Source organism: Phaenicophaeus curvirostris, chromosome 1, assembly GCF_032191515.1.
Source record: "Phaenicophaeus curvirostris isolate KB17595 chromosome 1, BPBGC_Pcur_1.0, whole genome shotgun sequence".
NCBI classification, from domain to species: domain Eukaryota; kingdom Metazoa; phylum Chordata; class Aves; order Cuculiformes; family Cuculidae; genus Phaenicophaeus; species Phaenicophaeus curvirostris.
In genome coordinates this window covers 37,764,081-37,791,837 of record NC_091392.1, presented here as the reverse complement: position 1 = coordinate 37,791,837, position 27,757 = coordinate 37,764,081, and the positions used below count along the sequence as shown (strand labels likewise).

At 40.5% G+C, this 27,757-nt stretch overlaps 1 protein-coding gene across 7 annotated transcripts; it reads left to right on the top strand.

The window, feature by feature from the left end:
- Positions 1–1,444: 1,444 nt before the first annotated feature.
- TMPO (thymopoietin) lies at positions 1,445–26,141 on the top strand. Of its 7 annotated transcripts, XM_069852886.1 has the most exons (10): positions 1,450–1,820; positions 12,269–12,395; positions 14,016–14,174; positions 15,518–15,618; positions 20,411–20,530; positions 20,634–20,729; positions 21,272–21,382; positions 22,537–22,626; positions 22,934–23,028; positions 24,264–26,141. In XM_069852886.1, the coding sequence occupies exons 1-10, from the start codon at positions 1,584–1,586 to the stop codon at positions 24,553–24,555; spliced, it is 1,428 nt and encodes a 475-aa protein (XP_069708987.1). In that variant the 5' UTR covers positions 1,450–1,583; the 3' UTR covers positions 24,556–26,141. The 7 variants fall into 7 exon arrangements, with proteins under 7 accessions (XP_069709006.1, XP_069709026.1, XP_069708987.1 ...); XM_069852905.1 differs by lacking the exon at positions 20,411–20,530 and having other exon boundaries at positions 1,445–1,820; XM_069852895.1 differs by lacking the exon at positions 22,537–22,626 and having other exon boundaries at positions 1,455–1,820.
- Positions 26,142–27,757: the final 1,616 nt, after the last annotated feature.

The following is a 27,757-nucleotide window of genomic DNA, read 5'->3' as shown; positions in this document are numbered from 1 at the left end:
ATGCTATCAGAGGGACATTCTGTTTAACTTTCAAAAACAACTGCTTAGACAAAACTTAGCTGTACTTTAGCTTAGATCAAATTATTCCACTTCAAAATATTCCATATATTGTATCAAGATCTGTACATTAAACTGTTCCCATCATAAAACACAGAAAAATCTATAGCGTTGCACGTTCCCAGCAAGCAGTGTGTAAACACAGAACTATTTCACTCGCTTGTTTAAAGATCGTGTAGTCTTAAACTCAGCCCTACTTCCCCAGCAGGGACACCCTTGTGCAAGTTTTGTAGGCAGCTCAACCAAACAACTGCACGCCCTTTGAATTTTGCATGATCGTGCAAGCAACTCATTTATGTTTTTAACAAATAAAGGTGCCACAACAGCAGCGGTGACACTGACAAATTGGCTACTAGTTTCCAGGTGGTTTTTTTCTTGAGCCTGACAATGTTATCATGTGAAGTTTAGTGCTTGGCTGGTAATAGCAGCAGTTCAGTGACCTTGGGAGAAACCCTCCCACTAGGGTATTTGTAGAAGAGCCTAACGCAAGCTCTGCGAGCTGATCGTGCCAGGGGAGCTGGTACCCAGGGAGCAGCAGAGGGGCCAGAGCTGGTGGCTGATGTCCTAGAATTATACAATAGTTGGGGATGGAAGGGACCTTTAAAGATCATCCAGTCCAAACTCCTGCAATGGGCAGGGACACGTCCCGCTAGATCAGGCTGCCCAAGGCCCCATCCAACCTGACCTCGAACACCTCCAGGGATGGGGCAGCCACAGCTTCCCTGGGCAACCTGGGCCAGCGCCTCATCACCCTCATGGTGAGGAAATTTTTCCTTATGTCTAGTCTGAATCTGCCCCTCTCCTGTTTATACCCATTCCCCCTCATCCTATCTCCACAAGCCTTTGTAAACAGTCCCTCCCCAGCTTTCCTGTAGCCCCTTCAGGCACTGGAAGGTCGCTATAAGGTCTCCTTGGAGCCTTCTTTTTTTCCAGCCTGAACAACCCCAACTCCCTCAGCCTGTCCTCATACGGGAGGTGCTCCAGCCCTCGGATCACCCTCGCAGCCTCCTCTGGACCCGCTCCCACAGCTCCCTATCCTTCTCGTGCTGGGGGGATACTGGAACTCGACACGACGCCGCTGAGGCTGGGGCTGGGGCTGAGGCTGGGGCTGGGGCTTAGCCCCAGCCCCAGCCCCAGCCCCAGCCCCAGCCCCAGCCTCAGCCTCAGCCTCAGCCTGAGGCGCGCTCTCAGGGCGCCGCCCCCCGCCCCGCCCGCCTCTCCCGCCCGAGCCGAATTTAAACTGCGTTTGTGCGCCCCGCGCAAGGCACTAACGGCAGCGGGTCCCGCGCGCCGCTCCCGGCCCCGCCCGGCGACCAATCGCCGCGCCGCTTCGTGCCCGCCCCGGCCAATCCCCGCGCCGCTTGTTGCGGGCTGGGCGAAGCGCTCGGTGCGCGCCTGGCTGCCGCGGAGCCCAGCTCGGGGCAGCCGAGCTCTCCTCCTCCTTTCTCCGCCTTCTCCTCCTCCTTCTTTCCCCCCCGCCCCGCGCCGCGCTTTGTTGGGGCCGAAGCGGGCGGCGGGCGGCGGCGATGCCCGAGTTCCTGTCGGACCCGTCGGTGCTGACCAAGGAGAAGCTGAAGAGCGAGCTGATCGCCAACAATGTGAGCCTGCCGGGCGGCGAGCAGCGCAAGGACGTGTACGTGCAGCTCTACCTGCAGCACCTCACCGCCCGCAACCCGCCCGCCGCCGCGCAGCCCGATTTCTCCAGCGACGAGGAGCGAGAACCCACCCCCCTGGGCGCCCGCGGCCGCGCCGCCGCCGGCAGGGTGAGTCCCGCCGGCCGGGGGCACCGCGGCTCCCCCTGCGGGAACCGCAGCCCCGGCCCTCGCCGCGTGTGGCCGCGGAGGGGCGGGTTGAGGCTCGGCGTAAGGGGAATTGGTGAGGGGGGCGGTGGGAGCGAGGCGCTGGCACTGGTTTCCCAGGGGAGGTGCGGGTGCCCTGTCCCTGGAGGGGTTCGAGGCCAGGCTGGATGGGGCTCTTGGCAGCCCGGCCTGGTGGAAAGTGTCCCTGCCCATCGCAGCTTGGAACTAGATCATAGAATCATAGAATCGCCGGGTCTGAAAAGACCTCGTGGATCATCGAGTCCAACCGTTCCTATCTGCCACTAAGCCGTGTCCCTGAGCACCTCATCCACCTGTTTTTTAAACACCTCTAGGGACGGTGGCTCGACCACTTCCCTGAGCAGACTCTGCCATTGACCCTTTCGGTGAAAACTTTTTTTCTGATATTCACTCTGAACCTCCCCTGGTGCAGCTTGAGGCCATTCCCCCTTGTCTCCCCCTTGTCCTGACCCCTGTCACCTGGGAGAAGAGGCCAGCTCCCTCCTCTCTACAACCACCTTTCAGGTTGTTGTAGAGAGCAATAAGGTCTCCCCTCAGCCTCCTTTAGGCTAAATGCCCCCAGCTCCCTCAGCCGCTCATCATAAAATTTGTTCTCCAGCCCCTTCACCCGCTTCGTTGCTCTTGTCTGGATGATCTTTGAGGTTCCTTCCAACCCAAACTATTCTATGATTCTGCTTGAGTGTTGGAGGAATCAGGCAAGAAAAAAGTCTCTGTGAGGCTGCACCTTACTTTAGAAAGAAGGCTCCTCAGTTGTACTGAAGCAGCACTCTTCTGTGTAAATAACCTCCAGACAAAAGGATGAAGCTGTGAAGGAAAGCTTGTTTGGTTTTGTTTAATGAAGTGGACTACTCACCGTAAAGAGGGTCTGCTTAATGTAGCTGCCTCTCGTGTCTCTGATCGTGTGTTTTATAGCAAAGCACCTCTGCTGCATGTTTAGTTCGTCCAGTTACTTGCTTTCTTAGAAGTAAGTTCCTTTATCGTGTAAGGAAAGAGTGGGGGCCTGATGCCATTTGGAACTTTTCCCTTTGGGAAAACATGATTTCCTTTTCACTTCAAGCGGTCTGTAGATTTGCATATATTGAGAAAGCAGTCTTTTAATTCGCAACTCTAAGCTGCCTGGTCTCATCTGAAGACTTGTATAATTATTGCGGGCTACCAGAGTTGTAGTGTTTGTGATATTGCAAGTATTGTATCTGAAATACTGTCTTTCAAAGCTCATTTGTACAGAGAGGTCAGAGAAATATACTCCTTTGAAGGTCTTTAATACTTTAACTTAAAAAATGTCTGCCTGTAGTGTGCATAAAGTACTTTGGAGTAAAATAGGATGCGCTTGAATCTGATGTGTTTCACATTTGTAGGAGAGGGAAAACAGCTGCTGAAGTTCCTAGATATGATTTTTTTCCAGTGCTTAAGCTTAAACAATTAAAGGTGACTTTTCTGATGTTTACAGAATGGGTGGTACTCTTACACTTTTGTTAACAATGTCTGGAAGCTGCTGTGTGCTTTCTTCTAGTCTTGTGTGTTAATATCGAAGCAGTGTATTGTAACTTCCAAAATTTCATTGTGTAGTCTAGTGACAGTTGCTTGGATTTGGGTCCATTGCCTCCCTCCCCTACCTCTCTACTCTTCCCTCCTTCCCCCTCCTCCCCCTACAAAATCTTATTTTATGCGTGCTTGTTGTCTGCTTAGTACAGCTTAGATAGTTCTGAAACTGCTTGTAGCTTGAGTGGCAGTTGTCCCTGTTAATGCCTTCTGGCGTAAGGCTGCTTTTCTGGTCAACTCCTCTTCCAAAAGAGTAACACACAGGTCTGCAGAGTGACTTGCCCCAACACGACTGTAAGAGAGAGGCAGAGTGAAGGAAGTTTGATATCTAGGGGAGAGGGATTCTGGTATGGAAAGAAAGTGAAATATCTTGATAAGATTGAGAGGACAGGAGGGAAAGCGTTCATATCTCTGAAAGAGAAGAAACTAGAAATTAGGGGCAAAAGGGAGAAGCTGAATCTGGAAGACATTACAGGAAAGAGGGGGAAAGTGAAGAAATCTCATATTTCCTGTAAGTCACTTTGTGGACTCTAGAAACAAAGGTGAATTCAGCATCCTCTGTCTTTCACTCCACTGTGTAACTCCTTTGTTTTATCGTAGATATTGCTTTTATGGGTATACTTAAAAGGATCGGAAAACAATTTGCACTGGGTGCATAAGGAAATAAAAGAACTTTCTAATGTGTACTGGTGTAATAACATGGCTCTTTTCTGTTAATAGGTTGTGATCCAAGTAACAAATTTGCAATGTTTTTAGTTCTGTTTTTATGGATATTACAGGTCTTAAATTGTAGTATTGGTTTGTGTATGGGGGAGGGGGGATGATGTAAACCAGCTGTTTCGTACTTATGCAGTCAACTTAATGTTTCTAGGACACTAAAATTACTATATTGCCAAGTTGTCTTCTGTGGGGTTAGAAAATTGGGACTGCTGTATTGTGTTTCCTGTATCACTCTAAAAATTTGAATACTGTTTAACTTGAAAATTGCAAGTGTCTTCAATCCAGATGACTCAGCCAGGGCTAGTATTAACTTGTAAAAGCATTTCAAAGAACATTTACATAGGTTTGCATTTAGAGGGTTCTGTCCCACTGTGCTTTCAGCTGTTCCTTGCTTTTTGCTGTTTCTTTGGGTATAGCTTAATACTGTATAATCTTTAAAAACAAACAAACAAACAACCGAAACAAAACAAAACATACAAACCCGAACAAACAAACCAAACAAACCCCTCCCATATGAAATGGTCAAACCAAACAAATTGATTTGGTAGTGAAGACTCACTCCCACTGCTGGGGTGAATGAATGAATGCTGGATGTGCAGAGGGAGAGGTAGAAAAGGGCTGGAATTGCTCATGGAACAAAGTAATGGGTACTTATTAATAAAGAGCAATGCAAACGAGGGATGTAATCTCCTTCTCAAGTATGTGCTTATTCAGTAGTAATACCAGCGCAGCAGTTGTGAGAACCGAACGTGTGTGCCTGCCTGCTGAAATCCGAATCTTCTTGTGCGAGCAGCCCTCTGCGCTCCAGTCCTCTGAAAGTATTGGGATCACAGTCAAAAACCAGCCTGTCCTTACTTTGTGGGCACAGGCTAGCAAAGAAACACAAAATATATTGTTGAATACGGCTTTTAGTGTAAAAAACCGGATTGTAGTCAGGATACCGTGTTGGTGTGAGGGCGGGAGGTCCCGGCTTGCCCCATGGCCCTGGGGCAATGCTGAGCGCTCCCCCCGCCGGCTCTGGGGCCTCCCCCGGGTGGAAGGAGCGCTGGCCGGGCCCGGCCCGCAGCCGCTGCCTCCAGGGGGCGCGGGGCTGGCGGCTCCGCTTGAGCCGCTCCTGCTGGAATCGGGACCTCTGCGGCGTCTGTCAGCTCGCCAGCGGGGGCTGGAGGCCTTTCTCTTAAAATGGGTGTGAGAAACGGGTTGCAAGGGGTGCTCCCAGAATCCACGTTGCAGCCATTGAAAAGGCAGGAAAGCTGCACCTGATCTTTGATACTGACGGTTAATGTGACGCTGCTGCAGTCATTAGTGATTTTAAACTGTCTAAGGTGTCATTTTAGTGGTTTTTTTTTTTCTGAGTTCTGGGCATTTGATAATCTATTTAGGTGCACCTCCCATATGAGGACAGGCTGGGAGAGTTGGGGTTATTCAGCCTGGAGAAGAGAAGGCTCTGAGGAGACCTTATAGTGACCTTCCAGTGAAGGGGTCTACGGGAAGGCTGGGGACGGACTGTTTACAAAGGCTAGTAGTGACAGGGCTAGGGGCAATGGGTATAAACAAGAGAGGCAATATAGGCTTGAGGTAAGGAAAAATTTCTTCACAGTGTGGGTGGTGAGGCACGGGCACAGGTTGCCCAGGGGAGCTGTGGCTGCCCCATCCCTGGAGGTGTTCAAGGCCAGGTTGGATGAGGCCTTGGGCAGCCTGATCTAGTGGGACATGTCCCTGCCTGTGGCAGTTGGGTTGGAACTGGATGGTCTTTAAGGTCCCTTCCAACCCAAACTATTGTATGATTCTATGATTTTCTATTGATAAGTTGTGCAGCACTGAGACAAAACCCTATAGTTCTAATTCTACTACAAATGACATCTTTTAGATGCATTGCTCTTCCAACACAGCTTTATCAATACTGCATCCAACCTATATTTCTCTCAGAACAAATAAACACCTTAACATGCTAGTGATGTAGAATTGATGTGTTGTGAGACAAGTGTGATGCATCCACAGTGATGTTGCTACTGTCTCATTTATACTTTTGTGGGTTTATTTTGACCTGGTTTTATTCTGATGCAGCACTGAACATATGGATGATTAACATGTGTGTATGAGCAGATCAAAACTTATCTTTTTTTGAACCTAAAGTTAAAAACTATTTTATTGCAGTAAGATCTAACTTCTCCCTGGCAAAATTCAGTGGTTTTATGCTTTGTGATGTAACACAGCAAAACCCTCTTCTATTGCATAGAGTGCAGTCTGCTTTGTAGATGACTTCAAATGCTGTCAAATACATAACATTCTATCTTACTTATATTTGGGCTAAAGCTCACCAAGTTGTTTTTTCTTTTAAAGAGCTTTCCTATCAAGTATTTAGAAGGGTAATTTTAAATATACACATCTCTAGATGTAATAGTTCTTTTATTTGGCGGGGATAGGGAAAGCATGAAGAGCTTATTTTGGCTATATACCTTTATGGGGAGAGGAGGGAGAGAAAAAGCTTTTAAAATCATACTTGTTTGGGTTTCAGTCTGATAATATTGTCTGGAGGAGCCAGCTTCTCCAGCTCTACTAAAAGTTTTCAGCAACTTCTTTCTTCTAAGTCTGCTTAGCATAGTGATATGGTAGTAGCTAGAGACACCCTTTTTGGCGTAGAGGAGATCATCTGCATCTGGATATTCCTGGTCCTGGTTAGTTACAGGCTGAATGTCAGGATAGGTGGCTCAAAGGAAAAATAACTATGAAATGGCATTTTTGCCTCTTTAGGAATATTGTTTTAAAGCACATACCAAAAATATCATCTTGACACTGTTGCTAAACAGGAGCTGCGCAGACCTCAGGATATGTAGGGTTTTATGACTTAGTTCATTTGTGCACTTCATGTCCTGACACAGTCTCTTCTAAAGCAACTGAATGATATTTTGACCTTTAAAGTGGTGATTTGGAAAAGATCAGTCAGATGTCTGCCCCTCACTTCTGTCAGTGAAGATATGATGACAGCATCTGGACCTGAAAGGCCTGTTCAGAGGTTTACCGAAGGGACCTGTCAGGTAAAGATGGGGTTTGTTGTTGTTTTAAACAAATAGTCAAGTAAATTTAGAGCTTGCTTCAGCTCTTTATGGTCAGAATGGCGTGGTAGTGATAGCACTTGTAGCTGAGGTGACTGTATGGTTTTAACCCTTTCCCTACTGGAAAAAGGAAGGTAGTAATAAAATTGGTAGTTAACAAAGGTGAAGTGGTAGTTAATGAAGATAAGGAGTGTGGGGGGTGAAACTGCACACTGGCATCTGTGAGAGAATGTAAAGCATATATGCTGCCTGCTGAAGGAAGAGAATCTGTTTCGTGTTTCTTATGTGGCTGTGTCTCTTAGTTATAATGTGCTTCACATAGATTTAGACATTTGTGGCCTTTTAAATGACATTCATCAGCTGTCTGAAAGAAAAATGTGGACAGTAGGGCTGAGGTGACTGAGTACCACCTGCTGCAGTGAGACATCCTGCCATGCTGTTCTGCACCTTAAGACGTGCTGTTCTAGACTCATGAACTAGGGAGACATGCTTGCTGGAGTGCTGGTGTAGTGACAGTGGTTATATTTGAATGAAATAATCCGGTTGAAATAATTTTTGTATAGTAGTGCATGTCAGTTGTTCAGCAGGGTCATATATGCAAGCCAGGTCTACAGGTCAGCATTCAGTTGATTGAGCCATGAGACCATCTGTCAGTTTGGTTTCTTTCTTTGGTTTTTTGTCATTTTTTTTTTTCCCTTCTTTCACTTAGGTTCTCTGGAAAAAGCTTTGTTTTACAGCATTCATGTGTTTTCAGAGTGGGTACATTCCCTTCACTGAGTAACATGGAATTTAATGTCCAGGAGAAGGAGGAGGAGGTAGAAGGGTTAAGTAGTCCCTAATCTTGTAATTTAGGACTGTTACTGTACCTAGGCTTGGGAATTCTAAGTCTGGCGCTTAGTAAGCTAGAGAGTTCTTGAAGCTGAGTGTGTTGATATCTCTGAATTACTGCTGCATAATTTCCTTTCCCTTGTTTACTTTGGTTGTCCTGTAGCTTTTGGCCAGTATTGTCTCGAGGTGTTTGAGGTTAGAAAGTTCAGCAGGACTTGTTCTTTTTTTAAAAAAAAAAATCTGTTGCAGGAAGTGTTTAGTAACGATAGAATAAAAAGTGCGAGGTGAATACAAACCTCTGTACTTCACAGTGTTAGTCTGTTATTGAGACTGGGCATGTGTAGTTCCTTATCTTCTCTTTGCCCAAGAGAAATACTGTTTGTTGTCAGAGAGGACAATGTATAAACCGGAGAGTAAAGAGCACTGCATTGGCATGATTGAGGCTTTCTTAGCCTATCTTAACCTCTTTCAGAGAAACAGTGAAGAAGCCATGAGCCTTTCTGCTTCTAGTGACGAAGCTGCACCTGTTTGGGGTTAAAGTCCTTGAATATCCTGATGTAGGTGCCATTTAACTTGGTATTTGACAGTGCTTCTTATGTCTTATAGTTTCATGTTTTATTATGTAATGTCTTTTCTAGTTGTTACTTATGCTTCTGTTTGGTAGGGTAGTGCTAAAACTAGTAAAGGTAGCTGTAAAATTTGTCTGATAAAACGGTCTGTGGCTGTTGGATTTCTGTTCAGCAGGAATGCCAAAGATGAGTTAAGATATTAGCTTCCGGGTCTGAATGCTCATCACTTAAGTTTTCTGATCTTTCCATTAGTGAAAGATGGTGGAAGTTTTTTAGCTGTGGAGAGATGACACACTGAGAAGATGAATTTCTCTTACGCTATTGTTTTCCTGTGGCCATAGAACTGTGTGGTGTGTGGGAGCCCCATGTTTATAATTCACTTCAGTACTTGTTTGAGCGACTGGGTCCTAATTAATCTGAAACTGAGCCTGACTGGTGTCACTTGCTGTCTCTTTGATATGAACAAATCTCTCAAGTGAAATATGCAGGTCCTCTTCTATCTGCTGTTATCTAAAAAGTGGCAATGACTGTAAGTGCGTCTGGTTACAGTGTGGCAAGAACGTGCATTACATGCAAAGTGGTGAGCTGCACCACCTTAATTTGGCAAATCCTGGTATTTCCCACAATTTCTTTTTAAGCACTTCACCAGTGCACCACAGTAAGACTGATTTTAGTAGTGGCCACCTGATCAGGAAGATGTGGATGTAGTTTTTTTGGTTAGTTTTAATTTGCAATGATAAATTTTAAGACTAGCTCTTTTGATCTGTCTCAGAGTAGTCCCATTGATAAATCGTGATGATGCACAGAAAATGTAGTAGTGCATTGAAGTTTAATAGAGATAAATAAAGTTAATGTTGTTCCTGAGGTTAATGCTGTCTTACTACAGGCAAGGTATGAGAGATTCTTCTGTCCTGCCTTATGTTCCTAGGGAATGATCTTGTGATCAGCGAGTAGTTAAATGACAGCTTTCTGCTTGTACAAGTGAAGTTAATTTGCTTCTGCTTTAAGGAGAATAGGTATGCAAAAGTGAAAGTTGAAGACCTTGCAGAGAGCACAAGGTAATTGAAGAACACAGATTGCCTTCAGCTTTTCATCCCCACCCTGCCTTTTTCTCTGGTGAAACTGACTAATTCTGGTGGTCTGAATATGTGGTAATAATGCAGGAAGAAGCAAAATGGTACTTGGAAGAAAAAAAAAAATATCAAAAATAAAATGAGATATGTGAGTTTACTTGCGTTAGAGGACCATAACACTCATTAGTTGCAGTTAGATTCCTAGTAGTTAAGATCTCTGTAAAATATCTAGTAGCATGCTGCATAGTTTTTCTAGTGTATGTTGTTATAGTCTTGTCTGTGATATCTAAGTTATATGAAGGCAGAGATATATTTTAAAAACTGGAAACCTAATTTAAAATACTATTGAAATGTTTATTTCCTGCACTGTGGTGGTAGTTTTTTTCTGAAATATGAAGTAGCATCTTAGTTAATCTGCTTGGTGATGTGTGCAAACAGCAGAGGTGTCAATAGTCTAAACAGATCCCAACAAGAAAACCCAGCATGTGTTTTGGAACTCTTTTCTACTATTTGGACAGTTAAGTAGTTCAGAAAAAAAGTACACCGAAATGAGATTCTTGTTGGTGGGATTTTTTACTTGAAATAGTGTTATAGCCACACATTCAAAAGTAAACATTAGTCTCCTATAACTGCAGGTTGGTTGTTCTTTTGTGTAGGAGGTATGTAGGCTCAATTGTTTCAAAAACTAATTAGCTTTTTCTGTTATAAAGGAGTGGAGTGATTGATAGTGAGTTGTAAGTCTGTGATCAGTCAAATCTGCGATAAAGCTTTAGTGAGCTTTATCCTTTCTTCAGGCTGCTTGTAGTCTCTTTCTTAGAATTAAGAAATAGCATGAGCTTTTGGAGATTGTTGCTTTTTAGTAACAGATTTTTTTTTTTTAAGCTCATCGTGTTGTTATTCTCACAATCCAGGAGTAGGAGGAAGATGTAATTTAATTAGGAGTTGATTATATTTGGGAAATCCTCATACACTCCCTGTTTAGCTTTGAAGGCATTTGGGGCAAACCCAAGCTTGCATGCTAACCAGTATTGAACTGGCATTAATGGCTAGCTAGATATTGACTCATGTCAGTCATCTTAGTTTTTTAGGGCTATCTTACTAAATATAACAAAAAAAACTCCACCACCCTTAATTGGGAGTGTTAAAATGTATTTCTATTTGGAATTTTAGTTTGTGGTAAGCACCAGAAAACCCAGAAAGGGCCTCTGGGCAACCAAGTTGAAAAAAATGTTTAGTGTAGAACATGTATCTGTTTATATCCTACAACTTTGAGATACAAATATGTATTTCAAAGCAATATCAAGATCCATCTTAGTTGAGAACAAGCAGATCTTAAGTGTACTTTTTCTGCCTTACCTCCTCGTTTTCTTGCAGATCTTGGAGCTTGATATGTCTATTGTAGTAAAAAAGGCTTCCCAAACTGAACAAATGTTATGATCACTCTGTTTGGATATAGCGGAAACTGCTAATTTAGGAGTAGCATGTTAGCAGATGATTTTGATAACCATCTGTATGTGGTGGTGGTGTGCTGCCAACTGTTCAAGTGTTGCCAGAGTTGAGTTTAGAATCATGGAATAGTTAGGGTTGGACGGGACCTTAAAGATCATCTAATTCCAACCCCCCTGCCACGGGTAGGGACATCCCACTATATCAGGTTACCCAAGGCCCCATCCAACTTGGCCTTAAAAACTTCTAGGGATGGGGCATCTGCAACCTCCCGTAGTAACCTGTTCCAGAGTCTCACTACTCTCATGGTGAAGAAATTCTTCCTAATGTCTAATCTAAATCTGCCTCTCTCCAATTTATACCCATTCCCCCTTGTCCTATCACCACAAGTCTTTATGAATACTCCCTCTCTAGCTTTCTTGCTCCTTTCAGGGACTGGAAGGTCTCTATAAGGTCTCCTCAGATCCTTCTCTTCTCCAGGCTGAACAACCCCAACTCTCTCAGCCTGTCCTCATAGGGAAGGTGCTCCAGCCCTCTGATCATCCTTAGGACTTAAGAGCTACAGTAGCAGAGGCATAAGCAGCCAGGCAGGATTTTGAAAATTTGAGGGTGTTTCTGGCTTTGCCTTTCCTGCGCTCACTTTGGGAACTTGGTTGAGAGGCTCTGGCTACTGAAGAACTCCTCCCATATCGTTAGAGAAAGAAGTGTTGACCTCCTAGGTAGAATAAAGTGAAGAAATGTCAATGGAATTTAAATATTTCTAGCTTAGTGTAGTGATGGCAAAACAACTAGAAGCTTACCTCTCCAGTCAAAGGAAAGAAGTCCTCTCTTGTTGTATACTTCAAATTAAAACACAAGATCAGAATAATAAGTAAGTTTTGTGTGTTTGGGTGGTTTTGTTCCACAATAGAGGAGCTTGGTTATGGGTATTGCCTTATACAAGTAGGAAATTAATGCATGTTTGTTTAGTAAGTGTAAATGTTTGGTGTGTTTCATGTAGGCTTTAAAGGTGGTGGTGGTGGTGAACTTTTCCTAGCTTTGTATGTTTAGGACTCTCATATTTTCCTTTTCCCTTAACAGAAAAAGACCTGTTCTCTATTAACTGGAAACTCTCTTGTTTCTCCCTCACACACTCACAGAAAGCAACAAAGAAAACTGACAAACCCAGGCCGGAGGAGAAGGATGAGCTAGATATAACGGAGATGAGTAATGAAGATCTTCAAGAGCAACTTGTGAAGTATGGAATAAATCCAGGCCCAATTGTAGGTAGGTCAACTGAACTAGCAAATATTCATGTGTTCAACCTATTTCTCATTAAATCTGTTCTGAGTGCTCAAAGCTTCTCTCCAGTTGCTTATTAAGTGTAGTAGTGATACTGTTGCAATTCCACTTAAGATGTTTTCCTTGAACTATATACATTGAGAAGACTGAGGCATTGCAGTGTAAGCAAGTCCACGGTTTGGTCCTCTTGTGTTCTAGACCAGCCGAAGATGTTCCAACTTTCCTTCTGAAGCTGTGCATCCATTAGTTAACATTCAGTGCTGGGGTAATTATGTCTTCTGATACAGAAAATGAGATCCGGGGCCTGCTTAAATGGAAAATACATCTTGCATGATAACATAAGAGTTGAGAACAGAATGAGAACGTGGAAGTTCCACTTCCCTCGAGCCTTTCTGACTCATTGCATTATGCTATAATGTTTTCTTTTTTTTTCTTTCCTGGCCCCTTGAACCTAGTGTTCTATAGTGCATGCTAACCTACAATGGGAGAAGTCCTGACCTCAGCTTAATCTCCTGCTTTGGGCATTCATCTATGAGGAAAGCTCCTTACCTTTCAGACTGTGCACTGGCCTAATGGAAAGGGATTTTGATTTCACAACTCATCAAAAAAGGACTGTCACCTGTAGCATGCTGAGCTTTCTGTGGAATGATCTTGAAATCTTGGGTGGATGGAAGTGTCAGTGATGGAGTCTGCAGTCCTACATATATTGAAAGTCTTATGCATAACGTTTTCTATTGGCTCTTTCTATGTGCCTTCCCATTCAACCTATTCTTCTTGGATAGCACTCAAGTCTTCTGAAGAATTTAACTAAAAATTACATATGCGGTCCACTGGAAAGACATTCAAATTTAGTCTAAGTAGAAGCTTTAGTCCTTAGAGTAAGGCTTCTGTTTCATGTGAGAGTGGCATCCTCTTACGTGGTATCTTCCAAGGTTGGACTTCGCTGCTGCTAACAGTGCAGGCACCAGTCATCTCTGCAGATATTTGTCAACACAGTCCTGTTGTGGATGTGCTCGACTTAATTCACTTTAGTTTTAAACAACTTTCCTCTCAGATTAAGTGAGGCAACCTGCTGGCTAGATGTAGCAGACAGGAGCTGCTGTTGCAGCTTACTTGTACCACCTCTGATGCTTATTGGACTGAATTTGTCAGCAGGGCAAAGGTGTTAAACTAAAGGAGAAGGCGTGGTAATTCCAGGGCAAAGGGACTAAGAGGATAGTAGTGGAATCTTTGTGGAAACTATCACCCTTGTGATATCAATCTCACTGTTTTGGGTTTTTTTTTGTGAGAGCATAACTTGTTTATTGCAGCATATGAAACAAAACATCCAGGAAGCAGGTAAGTTCCCTTGCAATAGATAAATGCTTGCATCTTCCAGTGTATTAACAGGTCTAAATTTATCTTAAGAGTTCTCCTAAACGAGAAAGTTAGAAGCCTTAACAGTTAGCTACATGCCTTTGGGCCATACAGACAAATTAAAAAAAACCAAACCAAACCAAAATCAAAACATTTGGAGATCTCCAAGGAATATATAACAGCCAAGTTCTAGCAGTCAATTCAGGAAAGGTGAAAATTATCCTTAACAAACATCTTCCCTTGTTATAGCTACTACTAGGAAGCTGTATGAGAAGAAGCTATTGAAACTGATGGAGCAAGGTCCAGAACTGAAAGCGCCTATCCCTCTGCCTGCAGTTTCCTCAACTGCTGAGAACACCAGGCAGAATGGAAGTAATGATTCTGACCAGTACAGTGACAATGAAGAAGGTAAGGCTTAAGTGGAATTTGCATGTGAACTATTCAAATTATTCATCAATAATACTTGCAGTAGAAAAAATATCTAAAGAGCCTTGCAGTTAGTTGAGGCTTTAAGATACTGCTGTAAAACATCTGAATCCTGTATTTTATCATGCAGTCCTAGCACTGTGATTCAGGTGCCTCGGGGAAGGGAGACTTTTTTTGCTGCTAAACTGTTCCCTTCTGTCTACTTTCCCCAGTTTGAAGCCTGTAGATCTGATGGGTAGGTGAACTGCACATGAAGTGTCTAGTATTTACACTTCATCTTTAAATGCAAGTGTAGTTTTGTCTTACGGCGCTTACAGTAGTTATCTTTACTATGGGATAATGCACTAATGTCTGTACTTTTAAAACGTTTAATGTCTCCAGTGACTTGATCCCTCTTAAGCTCTTCCCTTACTGACTTAGTTTGGAGTGGGTTTTTTTGGTTTTAACATCAAGTTTATATCAAAAAGGTATAGAAGTGGGGAGACCTTAAACCGCACCATGATACATCTTACAAAAAGAAAAGCCTGTGTAGGTTTTGAAGGCTGTCTTGAATCAGATGCTAGAAGATGATTATTTCGTGTGATTTGGTTTTGGGTTTTGTAATCTCTTACACTTTGGGGGGGGGGGGTGGTGATAGAGATTTATTTATGCATTATTAGGACAGCCAAAAGCCCAGTCACAACTGAAAGCTGTCTCCTTATGCTTACCTATGCTTTCATTCTAATTACTAAACTGTTCAATCACTGGGAAAATAAACCAAAACCAAACACACGCTTCCTCTTGCAAAGAAAAAAAAAAGTTTTCGTAAATAAACTGTACATATGTTGTAGTGGTATTAGAATTTTAGAAAGGGGGTGGAAATAATACATCCTCTTACTGTTAAGATGACTGCTAACAACTCTCCCTTCTGCATTTAAAAGGAATTTGTGTGGAAGGACCTATTTTATAGGAAACGAAGCTAACAGCCTAAACAATGTTGAAAAGCTTTGATACGTTTACCACAAGCAGTAGGATAATGGTACTTTAGTTAAGGTAATTGCAACTTGATACCGGGTTCTAATTGGAACTGCTCCGTTAGGATTTTTAGGACAAAACTTAAATCTTGTCAGTGTTTTAAAATAATCTTTAAGGTTATACTTAAAAAGTCTTTGTTCTTCAACATTCAGTGGAGAAACTCACCTGAATCTCACAACTTCTTAAGGAAATGATAACTCATAAGAGTTATGTTGTCTCTTAAAATGCATTTTTATTAAAATACAGTTGGTTTAAACTAGTACAACAACCAGTAGTATTATAGAAACTAATTACATTAAAACTTGTTACAGATCCGAAGACTGAGCTAAGGCTTGAGAAGAGAGAACCATTGAAAGCCAAGACGAAGGTTTCGGTAGCACTCAAACAAAGAAGAGTAGTTGACCACAACCAGGTATGTTTAGTTTAGTGGCATCTGGAATGGCTACTAACTGCAGGTGATGTGCTTACTGAGCAGCTTACTACTTGCAATATAATCATACTGGACTTAGTGGGATATGCTGTTTCTTAAAAGTTTTTCCAGAAAGCCTGTTTGAATACAGCATGAAAGTCTTGTGAATTAACTATAGCTGCTGTTTGTAGCCTGTCTGATACATTCAAAATTATTGTGCGCTCAAAGCTGTTTGCCTGACTTCCCAGCTGCTGTGGCACCTCTTAGACAAGAATAATAGGCAACCGTAACATGTTTAGCTTTGGAAACCTGACAGGTTTTTAAGTCACATGGGCTAATGTCATCCTATTGGATGTTTGTAAACAACTTGATTAAATAAAAGAAGCAGTTTCTTCAGAGAAGAAAAGGGTTTGGAAAAAGGTTGTGGGGGAGGGGAGATTGTTTGCTTTAGAAATCTTTTAAAATACATACACATACATCATATTTCTATCTGGTTGATATCTGGTAGATATGTATGCATTTTAAATACATCTATTTAATGACTGATTTAAATATAATACATGAAGTAGTGTACTTTTGAATATGCCTATATTTATGTATAGAAGTGTGCGTGTACACACATACACTAACTATATAATGTTTTTTCCTCAACGATGCTTGTAGCAGCAGTACTAGAGTAGGCATTCATTTGTTGGAAAGCTTCTCCTAAGAAGAAAACAAATAACAAGTTTGAATCTTGCTGTACATACCACTTGTCATTTGCTTATAAATAATACTAGTCCTGTTGTCTTGGTGAAAGAGGGATTTTACAGAAACTCCTCAGGTTTTTCAAACTGCCAGCTGAATTCTGGATTTGGTAGTTGGTGGCTGATCTGTCCCTTGTAATATGACAGTGTCTCTAAACGCCCTGCTCCCCAGCTTAAGTTCCTTAGGATGTTTACAGTTTATTCATCTGACCAAGAAGCAGTGGAGTTGTGCTACAGTAAAGGACTTGTATAGAAAACATATAGTGACTCAAAATCTGACCTGGTAGTAGGTTGATGCATTTTACCAGATCAGTGGCTTTTTAAAATTGTTTTATAGTATGATAAATGCCAGTGTGGTCAATACACTTGTGTCTGTGTATATGCGAACGTGCTTTTGCTGTGCGTGTCTCTTAAAGCAGGTAACGTGCTGCTATGTGAGCTTGGGTATTATAACATAATTATGGAGATCCATAACTAGTTTTGCTTATTTTTAATTGGATTTTTAGGGTACAAGCTGAACGGATTTCACTTCTGCAGATCAAAATGCGTAGTTAAATACACAAAATATTCCTTAATTTTTTCAAGGCCACTTCTGCTCACGATGGTCTTTATAATCGGAGTCTGAATCTTGAGGTTCTTGTATTTTAAGGATTACTTTTTTCTAAATCACTATTCACCCAGAAATCCCTGCCAGCCTCAGTGTAATAGAGGTATTTAATTCAGCTCTAGACAAACTAAGCTTCCTAGTCTTCAGGAACCCACTTAGAGAACCGAGGGGAAGAGGTAGTGTTGTATTTTTGTGGCATTTTCAAGTGGTGAGTGCTTACTTAATTTTTTGTCATTTTCACTGTAATAACAGTAGGTCATTACTGTGTTTTGTCTTGCAATCTTTTACATGAGCATTATTGTGCAATACAGATAAAATGTTTTGTGACTTGCATATTTTAACACCAGTAGTTAATCAAAGTAATATATATCACTTCATTAATCCAAAAATGACCTAGCTTCAAAACGATGCCAGATTCTTCAGGAACTCTAACTCTCTAGCTTGTTAAATCTTTTACCTTTCCACTCCTGACAGTTATGTTGAGAAACAAAAGAAAACAAAAAAACACCATCATCCCCTTCACCCCCTCCACAAAAAAATTAACCGCTGCTTAAAGCCAAGAACAGCTCAATGCTTTTGGCCAGCAAATGTGTGTAGGCAAATGTTTTGCTGAGAATAAAAGTGGAAGATTAGTCAGATGTCACTTTTTTCTTTTTCTCTTCCTGTAAATTGAATTTTAAGTTTGCAGCTAATGTGTCAAGTGACCGTACTCATTCTGCAGAATTAATGCAACTGTCACACACTGTGACATGGGCTCAAAGATTATGAGGCTCTGAAGAGTGATGGGGCTTTACTGGTTGTTAGTGTGGTGTGAACAGACTTGTTAGTCACTTCTAGGTCATGTCCAGCCCAAGCCTTAGTCCAGATGTACACAGCTGTAAGGATTCTGTCATTTGACACAAATGGATGTTGCTGTTCTCTTAAGAAAAGAGTGCAGATAGGTAGTGTTTAAGCAGGATAGTGTAAAAGAAATAGAGTGAGAAAGGTGAGCAGGCCTGTAGGTCTTATTAGTCAATTAGCAGTGGAGGGCTAGATAAATTGGATAGAGCTTGGGCCTTTGTGCTTAATTGTTTCTTTGTAACAAACTGGAGGAGTTGGAAGAAAACCCTAATTTGAATGACCCCTTCCAATCAAGTAGGTGAATACAGGGTTAGAGTTCAAAATGGAGCCCAAGGCTTCATAGTAGATGGCACTATACAGAAAGAGTGGGCTAAAAACCTTAAAATTTTAAGGAGTCCTAGCAGTGTAGAACTACTCTCTCTTCTTGAGACTTTGTATAGTGACATTCTGTGTGTGCTGCAGTATACTCCTCCCAGCGGTTTTTTTGGGGGGGGGTTTTTTGGCTATCTGTATAGCTGGACTTCTTAAAATAAGCATCATTGCAGCTGCTGGCATACAAATTTTGTGCTATACACCCACTAAAAAACTCAGTGATAGCTGAGTTTAATTCATAATCTACAGCTTCACTGCTTGTGAGTAATATGAGAGTTAGAAGCATGTGCTGAATGCTACTTGTGCATTACACCATTGTATCATTCTCTGGTTATGTATAGAATATTGGCGTACCTAAAAAGGAGTATTACATTCCAGTAGGGTTTGTTTAGTTGAAATATCTGAGGTAAACAGAAAAGGCCTGCCTAGTTGACAGTGAGAATAACTATAACTGTAGACAACCTTTTTGGTTTAGTTTTGTCTGAATATACTCTGCTGAGGTCTAGATGAGTCTTATGCAATAGATTCTGTTTGTTTTCCTAGACTTCTCATGCAGGAAAAACTTGGAACTTGATTCTTAAAACACATGGCTGGCAAGCATCTGAAGAGCTAAGGAGGGGCTGTTCCTAGTCAGACACGTGGGGCAGGGGAGCTCTCCATTAGCAGGAGGGATTGCCTTACTGCTTTTTTGGGTGGAATTTGAATGGAACTGCTCTGAAATTAGTGCTCTTCTCTACACTTCTAATGAACACTACCTCTCAAATAGAAAATATGTGGGGGTGAGGTTAGGAGGCATGATTGAAGGTTGCAGGTTAAGCTTGTCTTAATAGGGAAGAGAAGCCAGTGTCTGGTGAATATATAAAGAGGGTTTGGGAGATATTTCATCAGAGGTCTGTTTAAACTGAAAAGAATATTGTAGACTTTGGCTCAAGTCTACAATTCTATTAAAAAAATCTGAGTTTATTTGGACTTGAGGTGTGTATGTGAAGCTGCATCATTTGGTTTTCAAAGTATTTGAGTAACTTTGGAGTGAAGTGAAACTCTTGTGCCCCCTCTGCTGGCTGCATAGCAGCCACTATACAGAATTTATGTTAAGAATCATAAAGCTGCTTAGCTTCTAGTTTCACTGGAATAATTTTGAAGATACAAAGGAATAGATAAGGGCATTGCTAGACTGTATTTATTGAGGGGGTGGGGAAAAAAAACCCAGATACTTTCCAGCATGCTCTCTTAAAACACTGCTTTGGGGCTAATACTTTTCCAGTGAAATTATTTCTGCTGTTAGACCTATACTTGACAGTTGTACCAGATTGTATAACTTCAGTTAGTGCTGAGTGTAGCTTCCAAAAACTTGATAATACAGCAATGCATAAGGTGTTATTGTGTAAAGATTTTTATATTAACAGGGTAATTTTTATTTTTATTTCTACTCTTAACCAAATAAAAAGGAAAAACCTTGTATGAAATACAGAAGAAGCAAGCCTTCATCTCCCTTTCCCTCCAAGTGTGTTTGGAATTATTTTTGAGGAGGATTTTTTCTTTGAGCATAAAATCTGGAGTAAGGAATAGGGAGTGTTCTGTGTTTGTTAATGGCTATAGAAGTTTGGCACTTTGTGTTATTAGTTAGATTTGTAAAGGTCTATGTCAGGGTTGATTGTTTAAACCCACTTATGTGAAAATTGCAATTTTTGTTTCTATATGTGGAAATATTAAGATGATAAAATGTTTCCTGCCCCCTATAGCTGGAGGCTAGTTCCTTTTGAAATCTAGGTGGCTGTGCCTAAACCATTCCCATCTCTGCTGAAGAGGATAGACCCCTGTCAGTAGTAAATAAGGTGACCCTTTCTGTGTATGCTCAAAGATTAATTTTTTTTTTTAGGCAGGTAGTGTAGTGGGCCTGAAAGGTAGCGTATCGGCTGTTCCAGACAGGATGTAACTACTGGTACCATTAGTTATTTCACAATATTGCAGTGAGCAGATTATCAGTTTTTACTGTTTGGCATTGTCTAGTTTGTTCTGTATTTGAAAAATAGTGTGCCTTAATGTCATTAGCATGGTGAACACTACTAATCTAGCTAGCTATTCATTATTGAATGTGTTAGGATCCACATTTTTTTATTGTAGACACATTGCTTTTGGCGTATGCATACTGTTCTGGCTTTTGGTTATAGATATCCAATGCTGAAAGCTGGTTTTCATGTATCTGATCATGTGTTTGATGCTTGAATAGACCTATTCTCAAGATGGAGTTACTGAGACTGTCTGGACAAGTGGATCTTCAAAAAGTGGACCTCTACAGGCATTTTCTAGGGAGTCTACAAGAGTGTCAAGAAGAACACCAAGGAGAAGGGTGATGAGAGGCTTTTTATAATAGATGAGCTTTTTTTCTTACTGTTAGGGTCCCAGTGGCTATTTTATTCAATTGTTTTCTTTTATTTGTTTTAAACAAACAGGTGGAAGCTACAGCACAGTTGCCTGTAGATGATGCTGTAATAACAGCAAGTACTCCCATAGCTGAAACTAGATTGACTGCAAGCAACGAGACCCTAGTAAATATGCTTAGTAAATATGTTTAATAAATAATGCAAGTGGTATTAGTCTGTAATATTTTTACTGACTGAGTCATTGTCTTTGAACAGGTAGTCTTAAAAAGTCTTCTGCTCCATAGTCTTTGAAACCACCCATTCAGTACTGGTATTAGTACCTAATGCAGCTCATGTTGAGATGAGGCTGTATAGGCACTGAGGTCCTATCTAATGTCTTTCTGGGGGAGGGTGGAGAAGAACCACTTTAAAAGCTCAGATATTTTCTTAATTTAAGTACATGCAGAATATCCACTCTTAAGCTTAGCTTTTCTTGTGAACTAAATAGCTTTTATTTCTAAATAGCTTAAAAGAAACTACTTGGAATGATAAGCAATGTGTTTCCTATGCTTATTTCAGAGTATCTGTTACATAACCTTCTTGAGTTAACTCCTAACATGTGTGTATTTAATGCACATAAAGGTTTTGTTGTTTGGTTCTGCCCCCTTCCCCCCTTTTATTTTGTATTTTGGCTGATTCTGAGTTTGAACAATTTTGAATCTCGGCAGGTTGTCAATAGGGTGCCTGGAAATGTCAAGCATGCAGCTCCTACACTGTCAATCAGTGAACTCTCAGACATGCCCAGAAGAACACCAAAGAAACCATTGATCACAGCTGAAGTAAATAAGTTAAAACTTAGATTGCTCTTGCTTACTCTCTGTGAACAAGATTCTTGTGTGTATGTGCTTACTTCTTAGAACAGAAGGGGTGGAGGATGGATGTCACTGCCCAGGTGGCACTTGATCAAAATAGACTAGCATTATCACATGGCATAAAAGACAGAATATAGGCTTCTTTTTATCCTCATCTTTTAGATTTGAGCGGGGATGTGTGTGGAAATCCTACTTTTCTTTTTCTTTCTTTCTTTTTTTTTTTTCCCTGAGCCAAATACATTTGTTATTTCTCCTTGTGCTGCTACTTACTTTTCTGTGCAAAATGTAATTTTTTTCTTTTAAATTCTTTGAATACCTTGAAAGCAGAATAGAATTGGGTTATCTACCTTTGATCTTGTAAACCAGCCTGTCCCCAAAAATCACAATGTGCCTTAATTTAGGGAATCAAATAAGATTACCCCAAAAGCCTGAATTTAAAAAGCATCTGTAAATACCTGTCAGTTACCAAGAGAAGATAGTAATTCTTTCAGTCACCTATTAAAACTGTCAAAATTATGTGTCTTGGAGAACTGTCTAAAGCATTTGCAAGTATATTTAACTGTATTACTGTAGTACTGTAATACTGTGGAATTTTACATTACAAGATAATGCTTGAATTTAAATGGACTTCATTGCTTCATATAGTTATTGTAGATAAAACATGTATTAATACTTGTGAAGCCTATTCTACCAGTGGGTCTGAGATTTATGAAATGGACTGCTTTGTTTATAATGTTGACTGCAATGTAGACTCAGTTGTCAAATAGAAAGTTGTGGGAAAACTATCACAGAATCACTAGGTTGGAAAAGACCCCCAGGATCATAGAGTCCAACCATTCATATCAAAGACCAAACCATGCCCCTCAGCACCTCACCCACCCATCTTTCAAACAGCTCCAGGGTTGGGGACTCAACCACCTCCCTGGGCAGCCTGTTCCAGTGCCCAGTGACCCCTTCCATGAAAAATTTTTTTCTGATGTCCAGCCTAAACCTCCCCTGGCGGAGCTTGAGGCCATTCCCTCTCGTCCTGTCCCCTGTTACTTGGGAGAAGAACTATGTTCTATTTCAAACTACGTAAGTTTTCTTAACATTCTACTTTTTGTGGCATTGTTTTATTACAGCAAGAAGAGACAGATTGGCCACATCAGTGCTTTTTTAATGGTGTTGGCCGCAACCAATCTTGTGATCTGCTCAACACAGCCATGATAGAGGTGATGGTTAAGGTTTTTGATCATCCACATCATTGGCTGGCAGGTGTATTGTATTCATGTAACGTATTCTCTGTCTCAGAGGAAACTGAGGGGAGCACTGAATGCTTTAAGACACCAAAAGTTTCCAGACAACTAGCACTAATAAAGGTTAAACTAACTTCTAAACCCCAAGAAGTAAACTTCCTGAATGTCACTGGGTGATTCATTCGTTCTTGCCAATTGCACATGGTTATGGTCACAGAGATAGCTATGCAGGAGCATTTTGTTTTGTGGTGTGTTAGGTCTGTAACTGTTCTTGGTTTCCTAGGTGCTGGAGAGAACTCATACAGAAGAACGAAGAGGAGAAAGGGATATCCTTAAGGAAATGTTCCCTTACGAAGTGACAACACCTACGGGAATTAGGTATTTCTAAGGCTTATATGGCCTTGTTTCTCAATTCTTGTAAACCTATTTATTATATTGATAGATTCTGAGGAATGGTTTTTGCACTCTAGAGTAATAAAATTTGAGATAACCACCTAGCTCTTCTGTTCTATTATACATAGTTTTGTTAGCCAAAACACCCTCTTCATTTTAATCTGGAATGGGAGAACGAGGTAGTACTATAGTAGGAGTTATTACTGGAACTTCTGGATGCTGGAAGTTAAATGGAAATGGCTTCTCTGGGGTAGTGGCTCACAATATTTAAATTCTGGGATAGATGCAGTTGCTTTAGGCCTGCTGTTAAATTAAGGAAAGATGTCTCAGCATAGATTTGAGCTTTCTTTTTGAAAACCAAAAAGAATTTTCAAATATCCTATTTTTTCCTTTAGTTAGTGGTTCTGTTGGAGTCAAAGATAACTCTTAGCATGAACAAGGATGGCAGGTAGGAAGGGCTATTAAATTTTGCTTTGCAATTTTGTATTTAAACAAAGAATTTAAAAAAACCTCTGGATAATGAAGTAGTTCACAAAATTTTATCCTATACAGAGAACAAGAGAAAAGGTTTCCCTGTGTTAAGATGTGAAATAAACTCCTGCATTTCCATCATGTTAATTATAGCTTCAATTTGAGCTGCAGTTGCGTAAAGTCTTACTGTAAGGAGGATTTATGATACCAGTTACTGCTGCTGTGGTGTATCTGTTTACCACTTAGCTTTGTTCTCTTGTTTTGAGGTCTATCAGTCTAGTTAAATCTGTGCTACTTTTTAAAAAAAACTGTGCTTGTGTACTTGTATGTAAGGACTTGGTAGTGTATGTGAGTTTCTTAACCCTTAGATTTGTCTCCTAGCTGTGTGTTGGCTTTAGCCATCAGTAGATACTTCACTGGCCGGGGACAATCTTCGGTTTAGAAATCCCAGGGGGCTGTAGAAGCAACCATTGAAGATACGCTTAGAGAGGCACTTCCTGGAGTTTTATTGCCTGTTACACCACCCTTTCCACATAATCAATTGATTGTAAAGTGATGTTTGAGGGGTTTTTTAAAGGGTGTTTGAACACTGAACAATTAACTTTAAAAATAGTAATGATAGACATGTTAGTTTGACACGTTTCAGGTACTGCATTCACTAGAAATAATTTTTAATTCTTTGATTATATGAAAATTTCCCGCATACCTTGGAATACCTTTTAAAATGTGCAATTTTTTTTTATTAACAGTGCTAGCTGCCGTAAACCAATCAAAGGAGCTGCTAGCCGGCCTATAGAGCACAGTGACTTCAGAATGGATGAAAGTTTCTCCAAGTACCTTCAAAAATATAGTACCTCAACTGATGTCAAGACAGAGAAACCACCAGTAAAAAAAGAACGCTCCGTTCCCCTGTGGATAAAAATTCTTCTATTTCTTGTTGTTTTGGGCTTCTTGTTTTTGGTTTATCAGTCTATGGAAACTAATCAAGGAAATCCTTTCTCTCAATATCGGAGTATGTCCTTTCAGGACGGTGCCGAATGAGTATCTTTCTGAAAGGCACATCCGATTCGATCTCCTGTTTTTAATTGTAGAGAACTATGATTCTTCTGCCCTCTCATCGGCTCAAGGACTTCTTAGAAATAATGTGATTGGAACCTGCTAAATTGGATAAATGAAGCAAGAGAATATTACATGGACATCGGTAACATTTTGGACTTTGGAGATCACTTTGCCATAGAAGTAACATTTTTTTAGATCTTTGAACTTTTTGTAGGCTTTATTTTTTTAATGTGGTCATCCTTTAAATTCATTTTTGAGAAACTGTATATTTGTTTTTGTAAGAACTTGAAAGCTGAGAAGGGCAAAAATGTAGTAAAATGTGAAGCTGTGTTTTTAAAGTTTTTCCTTTGTACAGAAAAGAAGTTGTACTTTTCTATAGATTATTGTGGAGGAGGATTTTAACGTAGGTGATAAAGGGAAATGCATTTTTAATGCATTTTTACAGTAACAATATAATTGAATTTGATCTCTTGTAGGATGTAGGGAGAGTACAACCCCAGCCTTTTCTGTGAATTACTGTAACTTTTTAGTAAATGTAACTGTAAACCTGTTTGCATTTCTGTAAAAGTCTTAGTATCATATTAGTGACCCTGTTTAAGTGTAACATCATTTAAATGTATCCCTTCATTTTAGTGCTTACAGTGTTGTAGGAGCTGAATACAAATCGAATTGGCAAGAGATGTCTTAGAGGAACTTATTTATTAGAAATATGAGTGGAAAATAAAAATTACATCAATATAATTTGCTACTAAAATACTTTCTGGGGTCAAGGTTATCTGAAGTAGTCTAAGTTCCAACTTTAGCAGTGGTCTTTTTCCCTTTTTTTTTTAAAGCGAGGTCTTTCCAGTACAGATTTATGTGATTATCTTTGAATATTCATGTAGAGAAGTATTCTCAGAGCGTGAAAATTCCATATGAAGTTTTATTCTTGTATGAAGAGGGCATTGCTGAATTGTTTGCTACAGTTTCATCTTTTAAGGTGAGATTTACTACTTTCATGCAGTTGAATATTTTTCTCAGTGGAAGCATGCTGAAACACTCTATATTGTGTAACTTAGTTGAGCAGGCAGCTGACTTCACTACTACCAATGAAGAGTGATAAGCAACAAATTTTTTAAAGTGAATGTATACATTTTAGTGTGCTTAAATCTGCAGCATACATATGTTCAGTCTTATTGCTTGGTACAAAACTGCAATAAATCATACTACTTAAAGTGCTACTTATGAAAAAGCTGAAAACATTAGTTAATAGTCAATATCTTTTTACTCTAGGTACCACTATTGTGTAGACTATAGCTATGGGGGAGCTTTACTTTCTGTGAACTTTGGGACAAACATGGTAATTTGTAGCAAAGCAATACTTTTTCTGTTAAGATTAACCTTTTTTTTCTTTTTATCTGCTTTTTGAGTAATCGAAATACGTAATCTTCTGTCCATCCTATAGAAAAATTGTAACATAAGACATTCACTTTTGGTGTCTAAATGCAGAAAATAAAAATGATTTTAATGTGTGTGGATTTTCCTTACCAAAATAAATGCATTGCTGAAAAGCAGCAAAAGCAAGACAACTGATGTAAAATGGTGTCATTTTGTGCTGCTGCAGTCTTCCATGTTTAAAAAAAAAAGATAGTAAAATCAGAGCAGTTCATGTCAACACTTGGTAGAACATTCATCATACTGACACTATAGTAATAGTTTTGCACCATAATCCTTTCACTTATGCTAGGGCTGTAATTTGGATGTGGGGAGAAGCTAGTCTTTATTTGTTTTTCTGTGCATAGGGAACTTCCTTTTCACTTAAAATTATTTTTCACCCCACTTCGCTATATATTTTAACATGAAATATATCTTTCTCTTCTAGTTACATGAAATACTTTCAGTTGACCTCCTTCAGTGATACTATTAGCATCATTAAAAAAACCCAAACCCCAAACTGAGCTACAATGCCATTAAATGTCGTCATTCTTTCATTTATGCACTGTTTTGGAGAATCTCCAAAAGCAACCTCTCAACTTCAGTATTGCTTCACAGAAGGTAAAAACTTTTTTGCCTAAGTCCTCAAAGTAACCTACGTGTAGCTCATTTCTAGTTGGAAGACATTGTATCTTCAAGAAATGAGCTAGCTTCTTATACTTGAGGCATCTAATGGTGTGTGATAGCCCTGACAGTGATGTCTTTCTTCTTTATTCCCTCCCTCTCCTCCTTCCTTCCTCCCCCAGCCCCAAATATGGATTTGCCAGCATTCCTAAAGCCATTCATGTTGTTTTAAGAGTAACATGTAGTAGTAGTGCTACTAGCTGATTGGTTGCATGTGCTTAAAGCTTTCTAACTACTGCTGTGCAAGTTACATTGGTGTATACTGGAATTATTTCAAAGTACTGAAGCAGTAGGACCTGGTGAGATTTTTTGTGGTTTTTTAGGTTTGTTGTTTTTTTGTTTTGGTTTGGTTTTAAAACAGGCATGCTTTTGTTTCACTAGTTTATCTTGGTTTCTAGACAGAGCCAGGTTAAACCTTCAAAACCAGTCTCAAAATACAGCAGTTTTATGGACTTGTATTAGTATCCAAATTCCAGTTGCAAAAATTAGTTAAGTTCTGATGTAGTAAATATTCCTGAAGTCCCTTTTAGAGCAGAGGCTGCAAAAAGCTTAAGAAAAAGCCTTTGTGAATTAATAGGCATGACAATGTGTTTTGTTTTGGTAGATTTTGTTCTCACGACTGATCATGCTGCTTAGAATGCTGTGGTGAAAACATGGTAGATCTGGATTTGCCTGTCTGAATTAGAGGTGTCCAGCAGAGCTTGCACTTCTCCCTTGAAATTGTGCACTAATCTTTTAACGTGAACCATGTCTCAGAAGTTTGGTGTCAGGCTCCACATCATTAGAGGGTATCACTTGCAGTGTTGAGCAGTTTTGTGGAACCTGATCTATGGTGAGGCTGTGAGAGTGTATGTAGTGTCTGAGACAAACTTTCAAGCTGGATCTTAAATTTAAACGCTATGTGCATTTTGAAACCTTGATTTTTATTTAAGTAGAAAACAACGTGAAGCTTTTTCTCCAAGTTTACTTGCTAGCAGTGTGCTCAGTACTGCCCTACAGAGTGCTTTTGGCTTCCTCCTAAACGTGATCAGTTTGGGTTTTGGTTTATTTGTGCCACAACATAAAAATCTTTATGCTATTAAAACCC